The sequence below is a fragment of the Jaculus jaculus genome, chromosome 12 (assembly GCF_020740685.1).
Source record: "Jaculus jaculus isolate mJacJac1 chromosome 12, mJacJac1.mat.Y.cur, whole genome shotgun sequence".
Lineage (NCBI taxonomy): Eukaryota > Metazoa > Chordata > Mammalia > Rodentia > Dipodidae > Jaculus > Jaculus jaculus.
Genome location: NC_059113.1, coordinates 47,251,864 through 47,279,141, shown reverse-complemented (window position 1 = coordinate 47,279,141; position 27,278 = coordinate 47,251,864). Strand labels below are relative to the sequence as shown.

Here is a 27,278-nt window from a genome sequence, read left to right as displayed (position 1 = left end):
TATATAGGTACTGGGAGTTGAACTCAGGTCTTCATGCGTGTGAGATAGGCATTTTACTAAATGAGCTACCTCCCCAGTCTTAGACTTATTCTTGAGGGCACAAACCAGCAATAAGCTACTAGTATCAATATACGTCATGCCCGAGGTGAAACCCAGCCAGTTATCATAGCTACTCAGTTACATGAACACTTGAAGTCACAGTGTAGCTGGGCCTTCATTGGCATTGCTCACAGACAGCACAGTGTTTAGGCATCATAGTAGGGCACTGCCTTTCACAAAGAGGAGACTCTACCGCTGGGAGTTGGAATCTCTTACCCAAGGCTGGGGAGCTAGAAATTCCCAAGCAATCCAACAGGTCCAACTGCCATTGCATTGGGCTAGAAGAACACTCCACAGGACAGGGAGATCTACTAATCTGACCCCAGCACTGTGGCTGGGCACTCAGTCATGCTGCATTTTAATTGTTTTATGTCACCACCAGTGACTGTGGAGACAACTGAGGCTGGGTAGCAGTGTTTTAGGTCTTCAATTCGGAAATATTTTAATGTAAATTCACTGATAATATGTAGCTTTTAAATTAAAATAGTGATAAATTAAAAATATAAAACCCTGTGATACCAGAAAATATGTATACACAAGTGGCTTGTGTGTTTTCAGGGCAGCATTTAAGTAGCAATTCCAGTCTCATGAGGTTCTTTCTCTGAATTGCTATTTCTTGACTTTTGTCTTCTGAGTAGAGGGACTCCAGTATAGCATACTAACTAAATAAAATATAGGAATTGATCAGATGTCATGTCTCTGAAGGATCTGTGGTTTTAATTAGTTTATGGATAAAATAAAGATAATATTGAAACTTGAGGCGCTGCTTTGTTACTACTTAGAATCTCTACATTGGCACAGCAAATGCATCATCTGGCAGGGTTAAGAGAACACCCTGTGCAAACACCCTGTGGGGCTGAGTGTGTACCAGGTGGGCTCTCAGGTCCAGGGCTGTGACAGTTCCCTTTGCTTGTGTACCTCTTTCCAAAGGCAAGTCTTCCTCTGCAGGTGGGCAGCCCCTCTCCATCCTCCAGGGTAAAGGTCACCAAGTAACAAAACAGCATCTCCACATAGGAACATGAACTGCTATTGAGCAGTTCTTCATGTTATACTTGAAGCACTGATTCTAGGAATCTTCCTTCATGCTGTATCTGGAGACTGTTTCTTCTTATGTTCTTGTAGAGAAGGTCCTAAGTTAAGGAGTCTCCAGGGATACCCAGCTTTTCCCAGCTCCAGAAATGCTCAGTGTTCCTTGGCTCTTAGAACATAATGTCAGGCTCTGCCTCTGTATTCCATGATCTCTCCCTTCTGTATCTTTCTAAACCTTTTTAAAGTTTACCCTTATCATATTCAAGTCAATCAAAAGTGGCACAAGCCTTTATTCCCAGCACCCTGGAGGTAAAGGTAGGAGGATTGCTGTGAATTTGAGGCCAGTTTGGGACAATAGAGTGAGTTTCACATTGGCCCAGGCTAGAGTAAGTTCCTACCTCAATTTAAAAAAGGGGGGGGGGGCTGGAGAGATGGCTTAGTGGTTAAGCGCTTGCCTGTGAAGCCTAAGGACCTGGTTCAAAGCTCACTTCCCCAGGACCCATGTTAGCCAGAAGCACAAGGGGGCACACGCATCTGGAGTTCATTTGCAATGGCTGTAGGCCCTAGTGCGCCCATTCTCTCTCTCTCTTTCTCTCTCTGTTGCTCTCAAATAAATAAATAGAAATAAACTAAAAAAAAATTTTTTTAAAGGTGATCAACCCAGATCACCATATTGCTTTTATGGAATTAAGTTATTAGCATACAATAATGCTGGTCCACAAAAGTCTATGCTCTAATTCAGGGTGTCTAACCTTTTGGCTTCTCAGCGTCACACTGGACAAAGAGAACTATCTTGGGTTACAAATGTTAGGTACAGGCTAATCCCTGACTCTGAATCTACAACCTCTCAATAAATGGAGGAAAGCCAAGTTTTCTCAAGTGTTGCTGTTATGAAGAGTTCATGTTTTTTAATGTTTTTGTTTTTTAATATTAATTTATATATTCATCTATTTGAAGTGACAAACACAGAGAAAGAGACAGACAGAGAGAGAATGGGCGTGTCAGGGTCTCCAGCCACTGCAAACGAACTCCAGACATGTGTGCCCTCCCTTGTGCATCTGCCTAACATGGGTCCTGGGGAATTGAGCCTCGAACCGGGATTTTTAGGCGTCACAGGCAAGTACTTAACTGCTAAGCCATCTCTCCAGCCCTGTTTGTTTGTTTCTGATGTCATCCCATGTAGTGTTGTTGATGGATTTGCTTGTTTTGGGGGGTTGTGGGAAACAAAGCCACACATTGACATATGGATGGGTGCTGAGCTAAGCATGTATGTTCCAGATAATGTCACTAAACTCCATCCCATACTTAGGGGACACATGATTATTGAAGAATTTCCTTATGGTAGACTCCTGGAGAGGACTATGGGTGGGAAACAATGAGACAGCAAGGAATGCCATCAATTTGGTCACATATCAAGGATCCAAAACCTTATGCATTTCCCATGACACTGTACTATGTGAGTCATAACTCAGTGCAATGGTGAGAATAACACATATCCTCAATATAAATATTATCAAGGAGTTAAGCAAGTGGGGGAAAAACTCATCCCAGATGTATGATACTCCTTATCTGAAACAATTCTCACTAAGGACACTGTAGGCAAGATTGGGGATTGGGCCTGTGGAGTTTTTATCATGAGGCCACTCCCTTCCCTGAGGTCTTATAGACAGATAATGGCAACCAGGTGAAGGAGCTCATAAGGCCCCACCCCTGTCTGAGTATTGACAGGCAGTTAATGGTGCTTGGTGAAAGGAGAAACAATTTCTTCAGTGGTGTACCCACTGGTAAGCACCCCTTACCCAGGATCCCGTGGGCAACCATAATGAAACTCATTAGGTCACACACACACACACACACACACACACACACACACACACACACACAAAGGAGTATTAGCTGGGGGGGAATACCTCAGTGGTTAAAAGCACTTGCTTGTAAAGCCTGTCAGCCTGGGTCCAATTCCCCAGCCACCCACATAAAGCTGGATGGGTATTAAAAAAAATGGTTTTAAAGGGAGAAGGAAGACTGCTTGAAGAGGGGAAGAAGCAAGAAAAGTAGGAGGGGAATAGCAGAATATAATAGGGGCAAATGTGATACAAATTATATATATATATATATATATATATATATATATATATATATATACACACACACATACATACATACATACATATATACACACACACACACACACGTTATAATGAAATGTATTGCTATGTATAATTAACATATGTTAATGAAAATAAAGACAGTAACTGAGGTGGAATTCTCTCCTTTCATCATTTACTCCATAGCATTCTGTACCAGGAGCAGGAGACAGAGTGAACAAACAGAGGTTCTTCTAGCTATGGTCTAAAGGAAGACAAGTGCAGTAAATCCTTGACAAATGTTACCTAAACATGTATGGTACAGAGACTTACCCGTTTCTTTTTTGAGGAGGTGGAGATCAGAGAAAATTTCCCTAAAGACGAAAGGAGAGAGGTGAGTGGGAGGAGCAGAGCTAGTCAGAGGACCCTGGGTGTCTGTGCAGGGGCTCTATGTGGACAAAGGAGCTAGTGTGGATGAAGAACAGTGAGGGAGCCATGGTGTGCCATACAGTTACACCTTGAAAAGATGAGGGCTTTGTTATAACAGCCACGAGAGCTGTGAGAAATGTCACCCAGTTTAAAAAAAAAAAAGTTACTAAAGTTACTAAAAGTTACTTATTTTTAAGATATTTTAAAAAATATTCACTTATTAGAGAAAGAAGAAGGGAGAAAGAGAGAAAGTGGGTATACCAGGGCTTCTAGCCTTTGCAAATGAACTCCAGATGCATATGCACTTATGTGTATCTGGCTTACATGGGTTCTGGGGAAATTGAAGCTGGGTCCTTAGACTCTGTAGGCAAGTGACTTAATGGCTAAGCCATCGAGCCAAGGAGGTTTTTTGTTTTTTTTTTTAATTTTTTGTTCATTATTTATTTATTTATTTGAGAACAACAGACATAGAGAGAAAGACAGATAGAGGGAGAGAGAGAGAATGGGCGCGCCAGGGCTTCCAGCCTCTGCAAACGAACTCCAGATGCGTGTGCCCCCTTGTGCATCTGGCTAACGTGGGACCTGGGGAATCAAGCCTCGAACCGGGGTCCTTAGGCTTCACAGGCAAGCACTTAACCGCTAAGCCATCTCTCCAGCCCTTTTGTTTTTTTTTTTTTTAAAGTAACTTGGAACAGCTAAGTGGAATATTGTTATATAGTTTATTTAAATCTGGAGGAATTTAAAATAATGAGGTAATTGGGAAAATCTGAGTGAGGACCTAATAAGCAATTACTGCTACCATATTCTATGATTTTTGAATTGTTTAACTCACAGATATATTCACAAGTACTTTTGGGCAAGTGATGCAATGACTGTGATTTCAGGACTAATCCAATTCTGTGGAATATAAGAGGGTGAAGGAAGAGACGGAGAGATTAAGTAGGAGTTGCAGGTGTTGAGAGAGGTGGTGTGCTGTTGGAAACCCAATGTTCTCTCTCGCCTTGCCCGCCATAAAACAGGATGAGAGACTGCAGAGAGAAGAGCATGTCACGATGGGATGATGGTGGCTGGGGAGTGGCAATGACAATGGGCAACCATGTACAGATTATGGTTTAGGTTGAACTGCTAAGGCTTGGTCATGGTGGGGTATGAGCACTGACTTGGCAAGTACTACTTAAGGCACTTCAGTCTAGAAGCCATGTGACAGGAGTGTTTATGAGAATGGCAAGATTCTGTCTTTCTGGAGGAGCTGGGCATCACTTCAGCGAATGCACACAAGTTAGTCACCCCACGCTCCTCACACCTGCTGAGCTCTCTGCCCCTGAAGGCATCTGAGTTTGTAACTCCCAGTGAAGTAGGACTAAATGAGACCACAAGGACAGGATAAGTCAAAGCAGGGGCTAAGAACAAATCCAAAACAGCCCAGTGCTTGGAGTGTTAAGAGAGGAAATGAGCAGGGAGAGGAGGAACAGCTAACCGAGTCAGTGAAAGATGACTCAGGGAGGTGGAGGGGAGGGGAGGGCACAGGAAGAAGAAGCGGACATCATCAAGCCGATAAGCATCTCCAGCTTTGCGCTTGTCTTCAAAATTGTTCCTGATTTTCCAGTTACCTAACCTCTCACCAAGAGTCTGCTCAGAAATGGACTGGGAATGTCATTCCTGTGAGTCATTTGGGGCACATGTGACATGTTAGCCACCAAATCCTTCCTAATTCATCTATGAACACAAAGACAGTAGCTATTTGAGTTTTAAAGCTGTGTCCATGTTTCTTAACATGCATAATGTATTATGCTTTTAATGTTTCAGTGTTGACTTTTTATTCTTACAACTTATTTAACTCAGTCAGAGCTCTGACAGCCTTTTAGATTCCTTGCAATTTTCTACTCAGAATATTATATCGCATGAACACAGCCACCTTGATTTCTTCCTTTCTAACCAACATGCTTCTTATTTCTTTTTCTTGCTATATTGCATTTACACTTTGTTCATTCACTCAGGTGACTGTGAGTTCAGGTTCTCCAAGCAACTTTCCAGTCTGAACGTTGTTAAGTAATGTGTTTGCTGTTTTGTCTGCTAAGGTAACCCCATGTAGAGTCACCATAACCTACACTTCATCTACTTGTGACCATGTGTGGTCAGTGAAGAACTTCCAGACACAAAGCAGGGGCATGCAGACAACTAGGGAACATCTTTCTCCACAAATCAACAGCTAATAGTAAATCCTCTTGTCTGGTCTCTCCTCACACATCAGTCTCAAAAGAACAGATTGGGGAGGACAAGTACAGATTCTTATCTTTAGAAAGAATACTTTTTGGGCTGGAGAGATGGCTTAGCGGTTAAGCGCTTGCCTGTGAAGCCTAAGGACCCTGGTTCGAGGCTCGGTTCCCCAGGTCCCACGTTAGCCATATGCACAAGGGGGCGCACGTGTCTGGAGTTCATTTGCAGAGGCTGGAAGCCCTGGAGTGCCCATTCTCTCTCTCTCCCTCTGTCTTTCTCTCTGTGTCTGTCGCTCTCAAATAAATAAATTAAAAATTAAAAAAATTTTTAAAAAAAGAAAGAATACTTTTCTACATTTAAAAAAAAATTAATTAGGGGTTGGAGATAACAGCTTAGTGGTTAAGGTGTCTGCCTACAAAGCCAAAGGATCCAGGTTCAATTTCCCAGGACCCACATAGGCCAGATGCACAAGGTGGCACATACATCTGGAGCTCATTTGCAGTGGCTACAGACCCTGGTATGCTCATTCTCTCTGTGTCTCTGCCTGCCTCTTTCTCTCATTCTCAAATAAATAATTTTTTAAAAAAATAATTAATTTAGGGCTGGAGAGATGGCTTAGCAGTTAAGGTGCTCACCTGCAAAACCTAAGACCCAGGTTCAATTCCCCAGAACCCACAGAAGCCAGAATGCATATGGTGGTGCATGCATATGGAGTTCATTTGGAGACCCTGGCACACCCATTCTCTCTCTTTCTCTCTCTCTCAAATACATAAATTTTAAAAAACCACAAGAAAATTAACTATTTTGAGAGAAAGAAGAGAAAGCAAGAGACAGAGAATGGGCATGTCAGGACCACCTACTTCTGAAAACCAACTCCAGATGCATACTCCACTTTGTGCATCTGGCTTTATGTGGGTATTGGAGAAATGAACTGGGACCATCAGGCTTTGCAGTAAGCACCTTTAACAGCTAAGCCTTTTCCCTAGCCTCAAGAACACTCTTCTGAAACTTGAGGAAAGAATGAACTGGAGGATAAATATTTAAAGATATCTTGAAAAAAAATTAAGATATTTTCAATTGGGAAGAAAAATGGGGAGTTAATTTACTGAAGGTGGAGCTACAAATTATATTTCATACAGATAAACATAAAGCAACACTAGTATAGAATTAAATAGTACCCGATTACCACCAATGCAAATATTACTTTTTAAAAAATGTTCTCAGCCTTTTTATACTTCATGATTTTGAGCACACATCTCTTAAACCTCTAGTAACAGAGAGCTGTGGGGTTAAATTATGACAGGAAAAAGACTAGACTCATCCTTAAAAACACATCTGTGGTTTGTTTGCATAGTATAATCCTACTGGATTTAATTAACACAGTATTAATATAATACATTATGTGGGGAAGAGAGGGAAGATGCGTATACTCTGTGTAAGCACAAGCAACAGACGACGATGCTACCCATGCCTAAAATCAATGCTCCTAGTAACCTCAAGGATCATAGTGAAAGTACAGTACACCACTTCCCTCTCTGTCAGTTATGAAAATGATGATCTATTTTTGAAGACTGTCTTGTCTTGAATGCACAAAAGTAACATTATAGACTGTGGATAGATGTGTGCGCTAGGAAACATACCCAAATTGGATTAAATGAATATGCCTCGTCCTAAGTGAATCCATCTGTAAAAACAATCACCGGATTCTTTTGGCTTTTAAACCATCACTAGCTGACTTCACAGGATTTCTTAGTCAAACTCAGAGCAACACTCATAAGAGTGTGAGAAAACACACTTGGTGATTTCAATCCAAGTCTGTTCAGATCTTATTTTCGCTGGCAGCTGACAGTTTATTCTGAAGGCTCTCTGTCCTACCCATTCTCCCCTCTGGGTGATGCTCAGTGTGGCTATAGGAAGGCTTTCCCTGTTCTGAGGGAAATATGCAGGTTCATAGGGTGAAGGTCAAGGTTCAGCATGACACCTAACCTGATCACCTTTGAACAACTAGACCCAGCAAATACCCAAGTAAAGAACTCAGGTCGAGGAGATGGCTCAGTGGGTAAAATGCCTGTTTCACAAGCATGAGGACCTGAGTTTGGCCCTCAGTATCTACATTAAAAAGCTAAGCGTAAACCAGGCGTGGTGGTGCACACCTTTAGTCCCAGCACTTGGGAGGCAGAGGTAGGAGGATCGCAGTGAGTTCGAGGCCACCCTGAGACTACATAGTGAATTCCAGGTCAGCCTGAACTAGAGTGAGACCCTACCTCGAAAAAAAAAAAAAAAATGCTGAGTGTAAACTGGTCATGGTAGTGCATGCCTTTAATCCCAGGACTCAGGAGGCAGAGGTATGAGGATCACTGTGAGTTCAAGGCCACCCTGAAACTCCATAGTGAATTCCAGGTCAGCCTGAGCTAGAATGAAACCCTACCTTGGAAAACAAAAAAAGACTGAGTATAAATCAGGCATGGTGGCACATGCCTTTTATCCCATAATCCCAGCACTGAGGAGGCAGAGGTAGGAGGGTCACCATGAGTTTGATGACACCCTGACACTACCTAGTGAATTTCAGGTCAGCCTGGGCTAGAGTGAAACCCTACTCCAGAAAAAAAAAAAAAAAAAAAAAAAAGAAGAAATTGAGGAATGGCACCCAAGGCTGTATTCTGGTCTCTACAACCATGAGCACATGCATGTGCACACCTGTGCACACACACAAACACAGATACAGAGATAAATAACTCCAGTACAGGGCTTACCCATTCGTAAGAAAGAACCCAGCAGCCGCGGGCAATCCCCAGCAGCACGTTCAGAGTGCGGGCAGACTTCCCCACCAGCACGTGAGTGGTGGTCTCACAGACCTCAGGGGCAAAGGAAAAGCCTTTCAGAGTGTTCACCACCTGGATGATGATGTTCTGCTTCCTACAGATGGATAAAGTTGACAAGATGAGTACAAAGTGATCACGTTGCTGCCATGAGCATCACACCTAACACCAGGCAACAACCAAAGAAACAGATCAATGGAAATGCTAACTTGATTTTGTTTAGTGTTCACACTTAACTTCAGATATCAACTCCAGTTCATCTCCTTTAATGGTTGAAATAAGAGGCCCCAGTCAATGACCAGGTGGCCAGGCAGCACCAACATCAGAAGTCAGACCTGACCCCAGACTACTGCTTTTCTCGCTACACCAATAAGTGTTCCACAACATATGTGAACCAATGTGTGCTTGGCCAAGACCAAAATTGTATTTGCTTATTTTATTTTGAAAATATAACATTTTTTGAGTGTCAAACACATAGTTTCCTACAAAGAAAAGAATAAAATTATCATATTAAATCTTCGGACATATTTGACAGAGGCTCCTTAATTTAAAAACTTGTTACTGTTTATCTTTTGGCCTATTATTCTCTTACTGCCTTACATACCTTTCTGGTTTTTTTTTATTTTTAAATACATAACTTTAAATTCTAACGTCCTTACCCAGCAGCCATCAGCTCTGACCTCCCCTATTTTTATTTCTCAGTGCATTTCCTGTCATGCATTGACATCCTCCTCAAAAGGTTTGAGATCCACATTGAAACACAAGCGTGGGGTCTTTTGGTTGCACTAATGTCTTTCCACTCCCCTGGGTGCTGCCTTCTGCGGTCCATGCCTACTGTCTCAGGTACTCTACCCACTCCTTTTATCCTGAGTGACACTGAGCATGTCCACCTTAACAGCTCAATCTCTACACATGTGATGCATTGTGGCTCAGTTTTTAATTCTCTGTAGGGCAGAAGATGTGAGTCAAGATGGGGTCCTATCACTTCTCAAAGCAGAGCAACTATGCTTATTAGCTTCATGAAAAGGATTAAACATAGAGCTTTGTGTCTGCATATTGGATGTCTCCACTCCCAACTTGGCTGTATCCCTCAGCTTGTGGCGAAGACTGACTAATAACAAAACCTTTTTATGACAGGGCTAATCACTGTGTAATCATCACATGTCCACCTCTAGTTCTTAAGAACACCAGAGTATAGGATAAAGACTTAGGCCGGGTGTGGTGTCGTGCGCTGTTAATCCCAGCAGCACTCTGGAGGCAGAGGTAGGAGGATCTCTGTGAGTTCGAGGCCACCCTGATACTACATAGTGAATTCCAGGTCAGCCAGAGCTAGAGTGAGATCCTACCACAAAAAAAAAAAAAAAAAAAAAGACTTAGATGAGAATGTAGCACAAATGAAAAGTTTTCTTTTTAAACCCTGTAATAAGAAAATAGTTATTAATGTTTGCTTTTAATTAGAGAACAAGTATGAACTTAAAAAAAATTATGCTTATATTCAATTTATATTTATGTAGTAGACTATTTAAAATGTTTGATGTATTTCATAACTCATTAACAAAAATGATGGGTGAGCTCCTTCTTCGCCAAATAATGTGAAGGTTTTTAAAACTATTGATGCTTTTATTTCCATGCCGTGGGCAGGAAAAGGAGCCTGTTGTGGAAAGTGCTTTAAACTGCGCGCTTTCAGCAGCATAGTTTTCACTGAAATGTCTCAATGTTTTAAAACCTCAAAACCTATGATTGATATAAAAATGTGGTGCTTGCCTTTTAAACATAAATTCCAAAATTTGTTGTAAAGAATATAGTTCTGTATTTTTGTTGGATGTTCTTTATTATATTAAATGTTTAAGGAAGATGATAAGCACATGCCAGCAAGCCATTAACCCTTCCACAAGATGGGAAGATAGCTGCTTTCGGCCAGATACTGTAAGAAGCTTTCCATACACTTTTTTCTTTAAGAACTTTAAAGGGAAAAGTTTCATTAAGTGTTGCTCACTTTGTTAAATACTCATGGAGTGAAGGATAGACAAACCATTAAGAGGTAAGGAAGCAAAAGGAGCAGCAAAAATAACATTAAAATTTTTAATCCAAATGACGCCAAGAAGCTTTTAGCAAACACTGTTTACGTTTAACCACATTTAAAATTTCCAACAATGTCCTAACTCCGATACTAGTTACATCAAGTTAAAGTGATCCCGTCCAGGGCTGTGAATGGCCCAAGGGCACAAAGATCTACAGTATATAGGAGAAAAGGCTAAGTTTTACAATGAATAGAAAGTTATCCAAACAACAAGTACTTACTCAGATGGCATGTTTGTCATGACTAATGTTCTTGTTGGCTAGAGATTTCAAAAGAGAAGGAACAAAAAACAGTCAAAACTACAAAAAATATTTTTCCCACAGAAATAAACTTTAATAAGTCTCTCAAAAATTTACATCACTTAAAAATAAACATTTAACCATATATATAAAAAAGAACTTTTATTCCTGGAAAAAATAGCTTAGGAGATAGAAATTTAGACACTATGCTAAAACTAATCCACAATAAGGCAAGCATGATGGAAAAAAAGCAAAGATATATTCCCCCAAAGAAGTCTGTTCTAGTTAGCTAGCAGTTTTTCAAATGTGTCAACGTGAGAATTACATAGTCAGAAAGGGAAAAAAAAAAAAACTTGTATTCTTCCCTTTTAACATGTATATGTGTGTATATATGTTTTATATGTGTGTGAACACCCCTGTGTACAGGTGCTTGTGAACATGTGTGTGCATGTGTGTGGAGGTCTGAGGTTGACATCAGGTCAGGATTCCTCAGCCTCTCTCCATTTTATTATTTGAAACATGGTCTGTCTCTGAACCTGCTTCGGCTAAATAGCCAAGCAGCTCTAGGGCTGCTCGTGACTCTGTCGCCTCAGTGCTGGGATTACCAGCACACACTACCACCATGCTTGGCATCTTTATGTGGTGCTGGGGATCTGCACTCATTCTTGCATGGCAAGCACTTGACCCATGGAACCATCTCCTCAGCCCTGGGAACAGTACTTCTATGGCTTGCCAAATCTTCCTAAGCAAGCATGTCCCCATGTCATTTAAGATGCATGTGTATAGTTCCACGTATGCTCTGGAGGGCCAAGCAATTCCCACAAATTTGGAGGCAGAGACATCATTTACAGAGTTACCATCTGCTGTTAGCTAGAACTGCACATAGTTGGGTTATTTTTATTATGTTTTTGAGACAAGGTTTTACTGTGTAGTCTAGGTGGACTTTGTACTTGCAATGTGCCTGTCTCAGCTTCCTGAGTATTGGGATTACAAGCATGAACCACCATGTCTAGCCAACTAAGTTTTTAAATACTTTTCTACTTAGTAAGAAATGTATACTAACTGTAGCAAATTTAAATACTATGAAAATACAGTCAGATATGTAAATGCTCTGTGGCTCTAGTAGTCAGAAATGATGGTTTTTAACAATTTGGTGATATATCCAGCCAATATGCATTTCACATGAGTATGTGTATAGGTTTTTAGATAAATTCATGTCATCCCTATGCTTTATAATCCATGGGAAGAATTTTAAGGGCAATCAGCTGAGTAGTATTATTATTAAGTACTCATTGCATCTCACTCCCCACCCCTTTTGAGACTGAATCTCATGTAGTCTAGACTGGTCTTGAACTCCAAATGATCCTGCCTGTACCTTCTAAGTGCTGGTATTATAGGCATGTGTTACCATGTCTGGTTTAACTGGTGCTGGCAATCAAACCCAGAGCTGCATGCATACTAGGCAAGCACTCTACCATCACCCCTGTACAGTGTATAGTACAGAAGGAGGAACAAAAGGATTCCAAGGACTGTGAACTGACATACTCAAAGGGTCCTGTATACTATAGACATGAAAGAGTACACAGGGAGAGGAATTAAAATCATATTTGGAGGATGAGCCTGAAGTCTAAGCTAACAGAAAACTGCTTCCCTGTCCTTTCAATGATCCATCTAGGATCTTCTACTACTCCTTCTTAGGCATTTCTGCACCACACATACAATGACTTCACCCCAGCTTTCTGGGTAGTTTAGATATCAGGTCTGTGGTTGGGAGAGTCAGATCATTAAACACAATTCTAGCTGAACCTAAGGCTGTTTCTCTATGTCATCCTTGAATGAATGCCTCTCAGACCCAAGTGGTTCTGTGGAGTACCAAAGAAGCCCAGGGATCAATTTATGGGAAGCATCCCTCTGTAGGGCCACAGGGGAAGGGGAGAGGGAAGAGGAAGCTGTCTCCATTACAACTGGAGCTCTCCTATGCCAGGCATCTTTCCCTTGTCTCTGTCTGTTACCACTTCTCTTCCTTCCTTAGCTTCGTGGCCATGTGGCTTTGAATACCAGCTATGTCAGCATACTTTTCACAATCCCAAACTTAGACCTAGTCTTTGGCTTCTAGACTCAAAATATTCTGCTGGCTTGACATCTCTACATGGAGGTCTAATAAGGATCATGGATTTAACTTGTTCAAGAGTAACCACTGTACTGGCCAATTATAAAAGAAATAGAGACTCAAATTGGAAAACAAGGAGTAAAACCATTTCTTGCCACGGATCAGATGATTTTACATGCAAATACACTCCAAAGAATCCAGAAAAAATAAACTATGAGAATAGATAAATTCAACAAGGTTGGCAGATATAAAATCAACACAAAATAAGTTATATTTCTATTAACTAGTAATGAATAATCTGAAAAAGGTACTAAGAAAACAGTTACATTTATAACAGTATAAAATAATCAAATGCTTACAAATAAACTTAATCAAGAAAATATTTGTACATTGCAGTTTTTTAAATGTTACTGTAACAAAATCAAGACAAGCTAAATAAATAGAAAGCCATCCTGTGTTCCTACATTAAAAGATCTAATATTGTTAAGATGTTTATTCTACCCAAGGAAATTTACAGATTTAATGCAATCCTTAACAAAATCCCAAAATGTATGAAAATACATGCTCAACGCTTTATGCTACAGGCTAGTGTACAGAATGGATATACCCTATAGACATATAAGATAAATGTACGCTACAGCTAGCATAGCAGGATAGATTATGCTACAGGCATACAAGATTGATGTACAGATAAAGGAATAAAACTGGCAGCCCACAAATAACCACTTGCATCTTGGCCAACTGATTTTAAGTAAATGTGCCAAGACTATTCAATATGTCTTCCACAAATGATCCCATGAGAAATGGATATCCACATGGAAAAGAAGGAGACTGGACCTTTATCTTATAGCACATGTAAAAATTTAACTCAAAATAGATAAGTTGCCTCAATATAAGAGTGACAACTATGAAATTCTTAAAAGAAAAAAAAACTGGGAAAATATGACATTGAATTTGGCAGTGATTCCTTAAATATGCTGCCAGAGAAGAAAAAGTAGATACATTGGACTTTATCATAATTCAATATTTATACATCAAGAATCTCTGAATGGAAGAAAATATCTCCCAATCATGCATCTGTCATAGTTTTCATATGTGTGTAAAATTATATATTTTTTTAAATTCCTAAACTCATAAAAAGGACCAAAACTTCAATTCAAGCAACAAGGAAACAGCTGTAACAGACATTTCAGCATGGTTCCATTTATACAAGCTCTCTAGAACAGAAAATTTATCACAGAGACAGAAAGTTGGTTAGATGTGATCAGACAATGAACAAATGGCCAAGTGACCAAGAAGACACCAAAGATCACTGATAATCAGGGGAACTTAAATCAGAACTTCCATGAATTAGTACTCCAGGCTGACTTAAAACTACACAATGAAAAATAACAAGCAGTGAAGGGAAGGTAGAGTTGGAAGCTCAAACATTGGTGGTAGGCATGTAAAATGATGATGCAGTCGCTATAGATAGCAGTTTGATAATTGCTCAGAAAGTTAAATGTACAATTGCTGGAGGATCAGTAATTCTCCTAGAGATACACCAGGAAGGGCTTAAAACAGAAACTTGGATACTTGTACAGGACATTTCACTGGTATATCATCATCCACAACAGTCCAAAGTGGATGCAAGCTATCTTATTCACCCAGCATTGGACTGGGTGATCCATAAAGAAGAGATCCAACTCACACAGTTCTGGAACCTGAAAAGTCTAATATCAAGGTGCCAGCATCTAGTGAGGGAGTCTCAGGTTATGTCATCCTGTAGCAGAAGAAGGAAAGGTGAGGGAGCAAGGGAGGGCCACATTCACTTTTATAAGAAATCCACTTTTCTCTCAGATTGTATTTGTGACCCACTCCATAGGAGGAAATTCAACCTGATACTGAAAATCTACTCAAAAGCCTATGGCTGGGAAGCTACTATTGTTATTTGACTAAATGGATATATTATACACCACCTCCCACCCTGAAATGACCTCTAAATGTATGTGTTTATGCCCAGATCCTAGGGCTGCTCTCACTTTTGGCTAGAGAAGCTTTTCTTTTCAGATGGCAGTGACTCAAAAACTCATCAAAGTGGTGAGAAGAAGTGGCAGTGGAGTATTCAGCACTAAATGAGACATCTCTACCATATCCTCTGAGCCTTAGGAGACATTTTGGAAGAGGTGGCAGAAAGAATGTAAGAGTCAAAAGATGGAGAGAAGTGCTTTGGAACACTGTCTTCTGGATACAAAGTGGTCTTTGCATTCGTGACCTCAGAGGTTGTGGTTAGGTATACATGACCCATATATTATTGGGCCCATCAATGTTGTACACATGGATAGCACAAGATGGCCATTACTACTGGTCATTTATATCATATACCCAGCAAAAAGCAGAACAGGGGAGCCGCCATGTCTGTCACTCTAATGAAATCAATACCCCTGTAAGGACTCAGTGGAAGAAGTAAAAGGTGGAAATTAACCAAGTAAGGAGACTGGGAGGGCAGGGCCCAGGAGGCTGTGACTGCTATTCCACAGCCGGAGTCCTCCAGGTCCAACATAAGCCTGCAGGTCACCTTCTTTTCATACAAGTCTTACTCTCAGTGTAACTGCCCTCTCCTCTGAGCAAAACATAAGCTCTCTGGATTCCTCATATGGGGTAAATACTCATTTTATATTAGTTCAAGAGCCAGGCCTATACCATTAAAAATCATCTTCTGACAATTTTGAAAGTATTCTGAGATGGCCAACAACCCTAGCTGATGTAGGTCACTGAGCCCCACCATCAGAAGACAGCATCCTCAGCAGCAGGGGTAAACACCCTGGCACCTCCGTCCAGGCACATCTTTCATTGGCTTCTGAAGGTGAATCCCCAGAACTTTGTTGTTTTTCTAATTTAAAAAAAGAAGAAAGAGAGAGAAAGATGAGAAAGAAAAAGGGGGAGAGAGAATGGATGCACCAGGACCTCTAGCCACTGCAAACTCCAGATGTATGCATCCCTCTGTGCATCTGGCTTTACATGGGCACTGGGGAATTGAACCCAGGTCATTAGGCTTTACAGGCTAACACCTTAACTGCTGAGCCATCTGTACATCCCTGAAAAATGTCTCTCTCTCTCTTTTTTTTTTTTTATTTTGAAGCAAGTCCTATTCTATATACTTCCTTTTGTTACTACCTATTCAACTTTATATTTCCATGAGAGAAAGCAGTGCTTGAAAATCTGGTTCTTTCCAATCATTTGATGATCCATGAAAATGAAATATGTTCTCTAACCTGTTAATTTATTTTTCCTAACTGTTATATTAAATTAAATTTAACTTGGGTTGCCTCAGAACCTAAAGTTCCTTACACAATGATCTATAATGTAACATAGTACATAGACTCACTGAAAGCAAACTTGGTGGTGAACTTTGTGACAAACAGCTGAGTCCCCAGCCCAGCAGCCAAGCTTCAGGCAGCTACAGATTGGCAGTTAGCAAACTTCGTTCAATGAGGAAAGGCCAAGCTGTTCCACTGGGCTGCTGATGTGCTTGCTCTGACCTCTACTCTCAGACATTGCCTGCTGTGTCATGGAGCAGGACTCTCTGAACCTCCTCTGGTCCTGAGAACTACCTACCCAGATCACAAGTTGTTTTTTGCTTGATTAAATTCTGGTCAATTTAATTTTCTAAAGCTTTAACAGTTTGGTAACGGAAATGGGATCCAAACAGATGCCCATAAGCACCAGGATCACCATGTGAGAATTCCTTCCTGGCCACTGTGCCCACTGATCTTTCTGAGTATCTCAGTTATGGGTTATTCTCTTTTGGGTTTCCAGACCCACAAGTGTGTGCTTTAAGCTCTGAGTCCATCTGAGCAACTTTTAGACTGGACAGGGTCCAGGATTGGATTATATCCAATTATTATCCAAGCTGGATCCAGTTGGAAGCTTTAGATGTGCAATGGCTCAGAAAGAAATTGGCTAGGGCTCAGAAGGTGGGTAATGGTATGAGACGGCAGGGAACAGCAGGCTCATCTGAATCCAAGGAGTTGAAAGGCCCATCTGAAACCTGTTCTCTCCTGGAAAAACAGGTGAACCTTTCCCCAAAGGACAGTGACCGTGACCATGCTAGGAAGATTTTACTTGAGCAAAATTGCTTACTTACAGGTTGTTTTGGACAGAGAAAAAAAAGGAATCATAAAATACCCTAAACAGTGGGTGATAAGCTATGGTTCCCTGAGATCTATCTCCCTTCATCCCTCCCTTGCTTCCTTCCATCCATCCTTCCTCCAACTCAATATATAGCCAAAATGACCTTAAGCTTGTGATTCTCTGCCTCTACTTCTTGAGTGCTGTAATTACAAGCATGCCCAGTTTATGTAGTACTGGAGATTGAACCCAGGGTTCATGCATGGTAGGCAAGCATTCTAACAACTGAGCTACACCTCTAGCTTGAGTCTCCTAGGATTTTCTAATCTTTCTGTTCTTCCTGTATGTGTCCAGGTTGTTAACACTCACGCTATCAGGCTGAGAATGCTGGACACCTCTTTACATCAGACCGTTCTACAATGGATGGTGGCTCTTAGCTGCCATAACAGTGCAGGTACAGATCATGACATATGGACTCAAATACTCTTGAACTGTGCATGCTGTCTGAACTTTGGTTTCACTTCTGTTGTCTTGCCTTGGGAATGAGCCTCCTGATGGTCCCTGCAACAGTGCCTGGTCTGCTGTGTCCTTATGTCCAATGCACCTGCATGCAGTCATCCTTCACTGTGCAGGGGTCTAACTACGACCAGGTCCATATGAACAAAGAGTGATTCCATCAATGGGACACTGACTTGTGAGTTCCAGACTCACAAGTGAAACCACATTAGCCAATTTCATCAGAGAAGAGTCAGTGCTCAAGGTTAGGGCTAGCCAGAATCTGGAGGAATCATATTCCTTACTGTGACCATTTCCTGTCAAACTCCACTCCACTGCTTCTCAATCATTAGCTCCGAATGCTCTTGAAAGCTCCCACCACATGGCACACCTTGGAGTTTAATAGGCTGTGACTGTTGTGTACTTGTGCATAAATAAATCTGTTTGCCTTTTCTCCTGCCAGTCTATCACTGAATTTATCTTGCAGGCTCAGCCATGGGATCCTTGGAGGTGGAAGTGAAGGCCCCTTGTCTTCTACCTGTAAGGCACTTTGACTGTGGCTGGCATCCACATACTCTGATCAGTTGCACCAAACTTCCATATATGAATGAAAAGTAGATTCTATACCCTTAGAATGATACTCTGATCAGAAAATCCACAGAACATCTTATCCATCCCACTCCTAGGGAAGCCTACAGTGTAAGATAATAGTCCTATTGCACAAATACAGTCAGAACCAGGAAACTTGATGTTATCAGAAAAGACCAAAAGGATAAATTAACACTTAGAAGGACTGACATTAAATATTGAAAAGTTAAACATATTAAAAACAGAAATCTGAGTGTGCTATAGGTACTTCAGTTTTTTTGCAAACCAGTTCTCTTTGGTAATATTATACTTTACCTGAGTCTAAGCACATCCACCCTAGAAAATATCACCCTGGTTAAAAAGTCTCTCTAGCCCCACACTCTGAGCAAACATGAATCCCCAAAATTATGCTGAGTCCAGGATAGGTCTCCTCCATCTTTTTCAGTTACTCAGAAATAACTGTGTCCTCCTCATTCCCATAAGGTATGCTATGACCCCTTGTGGTGGTTTGAAAGTAAAAACTGTCCCCATAGCCTCATGTGTTTGTGATTAAACCTCATACTTAATCTCCAGCTGGTGGAGTCTTTGGGAAGTGAAGGTTTGCTACAGGAGGTATGTAACTTGGGTTGGACCTAGGGATTTTATACTTTAGCCCAGCTTGGCAATGACATTAAGTGAGCTCACTTCTTCGGCTTCCTCCTTGTTGATGTGACGAGGTGTGATGCCTGGCTATCTGTTCTTGCCATGTTTTCCCTGCTGTGATGCAACTTCTTAAAACTGTATGCTGAAGTACTGAGCTGGTCTGCTGGTAACACTCTCCCTTCCATAAAAGCCTCTGATTGGGTGTTTAGTCGCAGCAATGAGGTGTCTGCTACATTCCTCACTGGACTGTCCTCCCAAAGCCCAGGTCCTCCCTTTCCTTTGCAGCATTCCTGAATGAACAGAACACTTTCCCATTATGGCAGTCTGAACAAGGTAGGCACAAGATGCATTTATTCTCCCTCATGGGTATGGGGGATGTGACCTTGCTTCCTTGGACAGGACAGGAAGCCCACACATCCTTTTTTCCTTCCTTTCTACAGACCAAGGGATGCATCATAAGTCCAACCACTGACCCTGTGCTAAGGACTCTGGTGCCTGTCCATGCCATAGTGAGAATCAGGTCTTGATTCCATTTCAGATCTGGTGCCAGCTTCTGTTGGCTGCATGTTCTAGCCTCTGGTGGTCTCTATAAATGGATGGATGGTTGACAGAGATCTTGTCTCCACTGTGAAAATCAAAGAATCTAGTCTGTAAGATCAGTTAGCATGCTTTTCCATCTTCGTTCACAACAACAAAATTTCATGCCATTTGAGAAATCTGTATCTGGACCGTTTTTCTGATTATGCCTGATCCATAAGTAAAATTTTGGAATTGAAGCTATTATGCTCTATCTGTGTGTGCATGTGTGTGACTGAATATATACAGCCAACTGTGGTAAACACATGTGGCTGCATGTTACCTCAGCATCATTTTAAATATGTTTAACATTTTCTCACAGAGGAGGGGCTCAGTGGTGTCTGACAAGTTCTGCAGTTCTACACTACCACCAGGACCTCAGTTTCTACTGCTTATACCAACTCCTTATGGTAATCACTTTCCTAACAGACAGCTAGATATAACCCCCTAAATGCTTCCACCAGCCCTCCCAAGCTGCATGGAATGTGCAGACTTGTCACAGAGACCACATGTCAATTACAACATGACCCCAATAGAACTTAGACATACTTGCTTTCTACCAGCTAATTACATGTCCCCATGAGCCCCATGAGTGGAGCATGGTGGTGCACACCTTTAATCCCAGCACTGGGAGGCAGAGGTAGGAGGATGCCATGATTTCGAGGCTACCCTGAGACTACACAGTAAATTCTAGGTCAGCCTGGACTGGGAGACCCTACCTTGAAAAAAACAAAAAAGAGAGAGACCCTATGCCAAATCTGTTTGGATAATATAGATACTGATATATATTTGTCTCCCTGCCCCTCACCCCAAATCTTCTCTCCTGGCTTGCATGGTCCTGGGATACAGAAGCATCCTCTCTGCTCAGGACAGCAGGCATCAGATCTTTGATATAGTCTCTATGGCAATGATGTACTGGATTTTCACCTTCCATCTGAAAAATCAGGACCACACCAGCTGAGAATCTCCTGACATGCCAAGGAGAACTCAAGGGCAAGTTTCCAGTGCCAGAGTGGTGGTCAGGCTGGCATAAACTGGACGCATATCAGGTAAGACCACAAGGGTTTCTACCAATATAAACAAGATTCCTGTGTGAGCTACTTCTAGCCACAGGCAAGACGATTAGACCCCAGACTATCCCCAGGTCAAAGGAGTATTAGCAAGAAGCACTCTACTAGCATGCCTGCCCACTGACCCAGCATCTCCTGTTAGGCAGTGCTGCTAGCCACTCTGGTACAGCTATTATCTCTCATCCTGAGATGACCTGTGAGCCACAGACACAAATTAGAAACTACCAGTCTCTTAAGAAGCTCAACTCGATTTCTGGTTAAGATGGTGGCGTAGGTACCATGCCAAAGCAGCCTAGGGAGGAAAAAGACCAAAAAACTCAGCAAAATACACACTTTTACTAAAAAGTGAGGTGTATAGGAAATTGAAACAGCAGGGGAGAAGTAGAAGAGATCCAGAGCCCACACAGGCTGGCAAAAGCGGCCCTGGCAGGTCCACCAACTGGGGCGGCACACCAGAAAGCTGCCAGGCTTCGCTCGAGCCACAGGAAAAGCCAGGTGAGGGGAGCTTCCACTCACACCGGAGCTCACTGCAACTCAAGAAATGTGAAGTGAGAGCAGCAGTGAACAACGGAGGAGCAGACCACGAGGTAGAAGAACATGTGGAAAAGCGAGAGAACTAGAGCAGCTGCGGCTCCCTCCACTCCCCCACCGCCTGAGCCCAGCTCCAGCAAACACAGCAGCAGTCCCAGGACACGGCCACGCCAACTTGAGCCGACAACGGACACCCAAGCAGGAGCAGAGTCCAGCAGCAACATCAGCGGCTCCAGCACCTGCAATAGCGGCGCCAGCAGCAGCGGATCCAGTAGCAGCAGCTTCAGAAGCAGCAGCATCAGATACAGTGGCAGCAGCTTCAGAGGTAGCACTGGCAGAACCAGCAGTGGCAGCTACAGCAGCAGCAGCAGCAGCAACAGCAGCAGCAGTGGTGGTGACAGACCCAGCAACGGCAGCTTTAGCAGCAGCGGCAAAAGATCCAGCAGCAGCAGCTTCAGCAGCAGCAGTAGCGGTTCCAGCAGTGGGGGTGCCGATCTGCAGGGCCACAATTGCCACCCTCGGTTTGCCCCACAGGAAAAGCCAGTGCCCAGCTCTAGAAATCCAAACAGCAGCCCAACGACCCAGCCAGCAACTTGACTGAGACCAAAAATCAGCCAAAAAGGTAACTGAGATTGATTGCACCAGGGAAGGGTCTCACTTGGTCACAAGCTGACTTGGATCCCTCAACAGACCAGAAATATTAAACTCTTTGTTGATAGAGGATCTGATTGCATAAATATTCGTTGCTGATTTTGATTGAATGTGTACAATGTTTATTTCAAGTTTACAATCTACCTGTATTTTATTCCACTCACCCTCCTTGAATACTCCCATAGCAGGGAAACTCAACCCCTAGAAACACCTTTGTAGATACTCTGAGAGCCTTAAGAGCCACACCTAACACCTTAAGCTCCTATCCTGAAAATAGATAACATCAAATCAATTCATACAGCTAAGAATACCTAGCTAGCTAGAAAATTCAAGCATTAACTTAATCCAAGATGCAAAAATATATACATTATAACACAAGAAACACTAAAAAGCAAAACAATATAAATCCATCTAACAGTACTAATGCATCAGAAATGACCCCCAGTGAGAATGAGTTAGAGGAAATGCCTGAGAAAGAATTCAAAAGAATGATTGTAAATATGTTCAAAGAAGTCAGAGAACAAATCAAAGGAGTTAAAGAGGAAATCAAAGGAATCAAAGAAGATGCAGGACACCAATTTCATGAAATAAAGAAGGCAATACAAGACATAAATAAGGAAACAGAAATAATACAGAAAAACCAGTCAGAATTACTAGCAATGAAGAACACAGTTAATGAAATAAAAAACTCTGTAGGAAATCTCACCACTAGAATGGATGAAGGAGAGGGCAGAATATCTAAGCTAGAAGACCAGGTGGCAGATCTAATATAGGCAAACAAAGAGAAAGACAAACTTATAGACAAGTATGAGTGGGAATTTCAAGGTATTCAGGACACTATGAAAAGATCAAATATAAGATTTCAGGGCATAGTAGAAGGAGAAGAATTCCACTCAAAAGGCATAGTAGGCATGTTCAACAAAATCAAAGAAGAAAACTTCCCCCAAATTGGGAAAGAGGTGCCAATGCAGATTCAGGAAGCCTTTAGAATCCCAGCCAGACAAAACCCAGAAAGAAACTCTCCTCGCCACATTATACTCAAACTTCCAAACACACAAACCAAAGAAAAAATATTGAAAGCAGTTAGAGAGAAAAATCAAATAAGGAACCTGGAAAAAACAAGCAATACTCAAATACTAGTTAACACAACAGAGCAAAGGTAGAACCAGAACCACAAAACAAAAAAATGGCAAACAAAAATACACACCTTTCAATAATATCTCTTAATATCAACGGCCTCAATGCCCCAACCAAAAGACATAGGTTTGCAGACTGGGTTAAAAAGCATGATCCTACAATTGGCTGTCTACAAGAAACTCGCAATTCTACAAAGGATGGACATTATCTTAGGGTGAAAGGTTGGAAAACGTGTTTCAAGCAAATGGGCCTAGAAAACAAGCAGGGGTTGCTATCCTAATATCTGACAAGGTAGACTTCAGTCCAACATTAGTCAAAAAAGATAAGGAAGGTCACTTTATATTGATTAAGGGCACACTCCAACAGGAGGACATTACAATTCTAAACATATATGCACCTAACATGGTACATATATCAAACAAACACTATTAGAACTAAGGTCACAGATAACACCAAACACAGTGGTAGTGGGTGACTTTAACACCTCACTCTCATCAATTGACAGGGCATCCCAGGAAAAAATAAACAGAGAATCATCTGGACTAAATGAGGTCATAGAAGGAATGGACCTAACAGATATATACAGGACATTTCATCCAAAGGCTGCAGAATATACATTCTTTTCAGCAGCACATGGAACATTCTCTAAAATAGATCATATATTAGGACACAAAGCAAATATTAACAAATTCAGGAAAACTGAAATAATTCCTTGCATTCTATCTGACCACAATGGAATTAAACTACAAATCAGTAGCAGGAAAGGCTATAGAGCATACACAAAATCATGGAAACTAAACAATACACTACTAAATGATGAATGGGTCAATGAAGAAATCAGGAAGGAAATCAAAAAATTTATAGAGTCAAATGATAATGAGAACACAACATACCAAAATCTCTGGGACACAATGAAGGCAGTTCTAAGAGGTAAATTGATAGCCTTAAGTGCCTATATTAAGAAACTAGAATGTGGGAGTGGGGAGGGAGGGAATTACCATGGGATATTTTTTATAATCATGGAAAATGTTAATAAAAATTTAAAAATTAAAAAAAAAAGAAACTAGAAAGGTCGCAAGTAAATGACCTAATGCTTCATCTTAAAGCCTTGGAAAAAGAAGAACAAGGCAAACCAAAAATCAGTAGACTGGGAAGAAATAATAAAGACTAGGGCAGAAATTAATGAAATAGACATAAAAAGCTATTTATGACAAGCCTACAGCCAAGATATTACTAAATGGGGAAAAACTGGAAGCTTTTCCACTAAAATCAGGAACAAGACAAGGATGTCCACTGTCCCCACTTTTATTTAATATAGTACTGGAAATCTTAGCCATAGCAATAAGTTAAGAGACACACATAAAAGGGATACAAATTGGAAAGGAAGAGATTAAGTTATCATTATTTGCAAATGACATGATTCTATACATAAAGGACCCTAAAGACTCTACTAGCAAACTGTTAGAGCTGATAAAAACCTACAGCCATGTAGCAGGATACAAAATAAATACACAGAAATCAGTAGCCATCATATATGCTAACAACAAAAACACAGAGGATGAAATCAGAGAATCACTCCCATTCACAATTGCATCAAAAAAAATAAAATAAAATAAAGTACCTTGGAATAAACCTAACTAAGGAAGTAAAGAATCTCTACAATGAGAAATTTAAAACTCTCAAGCGAGAAATTGCAGAAGACACTAGAAAATGGAGAAACATCCATTGTTCCTGGATTGGAAGAATCAATATTGTGAAAATGGCAATCTTACCAAAAGCAATCTACACATTTAATGCAATCCCTATCAAAATTCCAAAGGCATTCTTCATAGAAATAGAAAAAACAATCCAAAAATTCATTTGGAATCACAAAAAACCTCAAATATCTAAAATAATACTGAGCAACAAAAAGAAGGCTGGTGGTATCACCATACCTGATTTTAACCTATACTACAGAGCCATAGTAACAAAAACAGCATGGTACTGGCACAAGAACCAACATGTAGATCAGTGGAACAGAATAGAGGACCCAGATGTAAGTCCAGGTAGCTATAGCCACCTGATATTCGATAAAAATGCCAAAAATACTCAATGGAGAAAAGACAGCCTCTTCAGCAAATGGTGTTGGGAAAACTGGATATATATCTGTAGAAGGATGAAAATAGAATCTTCTCTCTCTCCATGCACAAGAATTAAGTCCAAATGGATTAAAGACCTTAACATAGACCTGAAACTCTGAAACTGCTAGAGGAAAAAGTAGGGGAAACCCTTCAACATATTGGTCTTGGCAAAGACTTTCTGAATACAACCCCAATTGCTCAGGCAATAAAATCACAGATTAATCAATGGGACCTCATGAAATTACAAAGATTTTGTACTGCAAATGACCCAGTAAAAAAAGCAAAGAGGTATCCTACAGAATGGGAAAAAATCTTCGCCAGCTATATATCTGATAGAGGATTAATATCTAGGATACACAAAGAACTCAAAAAGTTAAATAATAAGGAATCAAACAAGGCAATCAAAAAATGGGCTATGGAGCTAAATAGAGAGTTCTCAAAGGAAGAAATACAAATGGCATATAAGCATCTAAAAAAATGTTCTATGTCACTAGTCATCAGGGAAATGCAGATTAAAACTACATTGAGATTCCATCTCATTCCTGTCAGATTGGCAACCATCACGAAAACAAATGATCATAAATGCTGGCAGGGATGTGGAAAAAGAGGAACCCTTCTACACTGCTGGTGGGAATGCAATCTGGTCCAGCCATTGTGGAAATCAGTGTGGAGGTTCCTAAAACAGCTAAAGATTGATCTACCATATGACCCAGCTATAGCACTCCTAGGCATATATCCTAAGGACCCATCTCATTTCCTTAGAAGTATGTCCTCAACCATGTTTATTGCTGCTCAATTTATAATAGCTGGGAAATGGAACCAGCCTAGATGTCCCTCAACTGATTAATAAAAATTGTGAAAATAAAATAAAAATAAATTAAAATTAAAATTAAAAAATCAATCAGAATAAACATTGGCAAGAGGATTCAAAAAAAATAAAAAAGAAGCTCTACTCAAAGTGGCTCAGAGATACGTAAGTAGGCAATTCTGTCTCTACTCCCCAAAAGACTGGGATTACAGGTGTGTGTGGCCATGCTCAGCTCTTTTGTGGGTGCTGGGGATTAAACTAAGGCTATTTCAGACTCTTATGCTCATGTGGCAAGTGCTCTTGCCCACTAAGCCATAGCTCCAGCCCAGGGGACCAGGGATTTAACTTATATTATGGAGGACAGGTTCTGTGTTATATATGGGAAAGGAAGCCTGTCCCTTCTTATTTTATTTTATTATTATTTTATTTTAATTTTCTACTTTTGGTTTTTCTAGGTAGGGTCTCACTTTAGCCCAGGCTGACCTGGAATTCACTATGGAGTCTCAGAGTGGCATCTAACTCACAGTGATCCTCCTGAGTGCTGGGATTAAAGGTGAACACCATCAAGACTGACCCTTTCCCTTCTTATGCTATCAGCACAATTGGGTAGTCTTTACTTTTGTTAAATTAAAAGGTCATATTTAGAATTCCTGTTTGCTCTTGCCAGTATTCATAAAGTATTATCAAGTGCTCTTAGTTTCAGAACAGAATACTTTTAAAAATATTTTATTTATATTTATTTATTTATTTGACAGAGAAAGCGGGAGATAGAGAGAAAGAGAATGGGTGTTCCAGGGCTTCCAGCCACTGCAATCGAGCTCCAGATGCATGCACCCCCTTGTGCAACTGGCTAACTTGGGACCTGGGGAATTGAACCAGGGTCCTTTGGCTTTGCAGGCAAATGCTTTAACCACTAAGCAATCCCTCCATCCCCCCAGAATATTTTTTAATATACTTTATTTATTTAGTTGAGAAAGATGGAGAAAGAGAAAAAAAAATGAGAATGAATATGGCAGTGCCAGGGCCTCTAGCTACTGCAAACTCCATGTGCATACACTGCCTGGTACATCTGGCCTTACGTGGGTACTGGGAAATCAAAACCAGGTCCTTAGGCTTTGCAAGCAAGTTCCTCAACCACTGAGCCATCTCTCCAGCCTGTGAATTTTTTTTTTTTTAACATAGGTTCAAAAATAATTTGTTTCCCCTGTTATCCAGAAAGTACTGGAAACACTGGTTTATAGGCATGGTCTTGCCTGCAGAATAGTATTTGAGAATGAAGCCCATTTAATCAGCAACCATCAGATATTTAAAGGACTATGATTGGCTTTACAGAGCCAGTGTTTACAACATCCTCTTGGGAAACCAAGCCAGGGACCTCATTTGTATGGTCCTCAGCTTTACAGGTGAGTAATGAAGCTAACCTAGTGGCAGTCTCAGGAAC

General features: G+C 40.9%; 1 protein-coding gene across 4 annotated transcripts in view; it reads right to left on the bottom strand.

Annotated features, from left to right (window-relative positions):
* Positions 1-27,278, bottom strand: part of Mcph1 (microcephalin 1) — a 248,849-nt gene that overhangs the window by 176,378 nt on the left and 45,193 nt on the right. For all 4 annotated transcript variants that reach the window (XM_045130855.1, XM_045130856.1, XM_045130859.1 and 1 more), the window contains 2 exons: positions 10,982-11,019; positions 8,615-8,777 (listed from right to left, as the gene is read on the bottom strand). In XM_045130855.1, the coding sequence (XP_044986790.1) occupies positions 8,615-8,777; positions 10,982-11,019 (201 nt within the window). The remainder of the gene's footprint in view (positions 1-8,614; positions 8,778-10,981; positions 11,020-27,278) is intronic.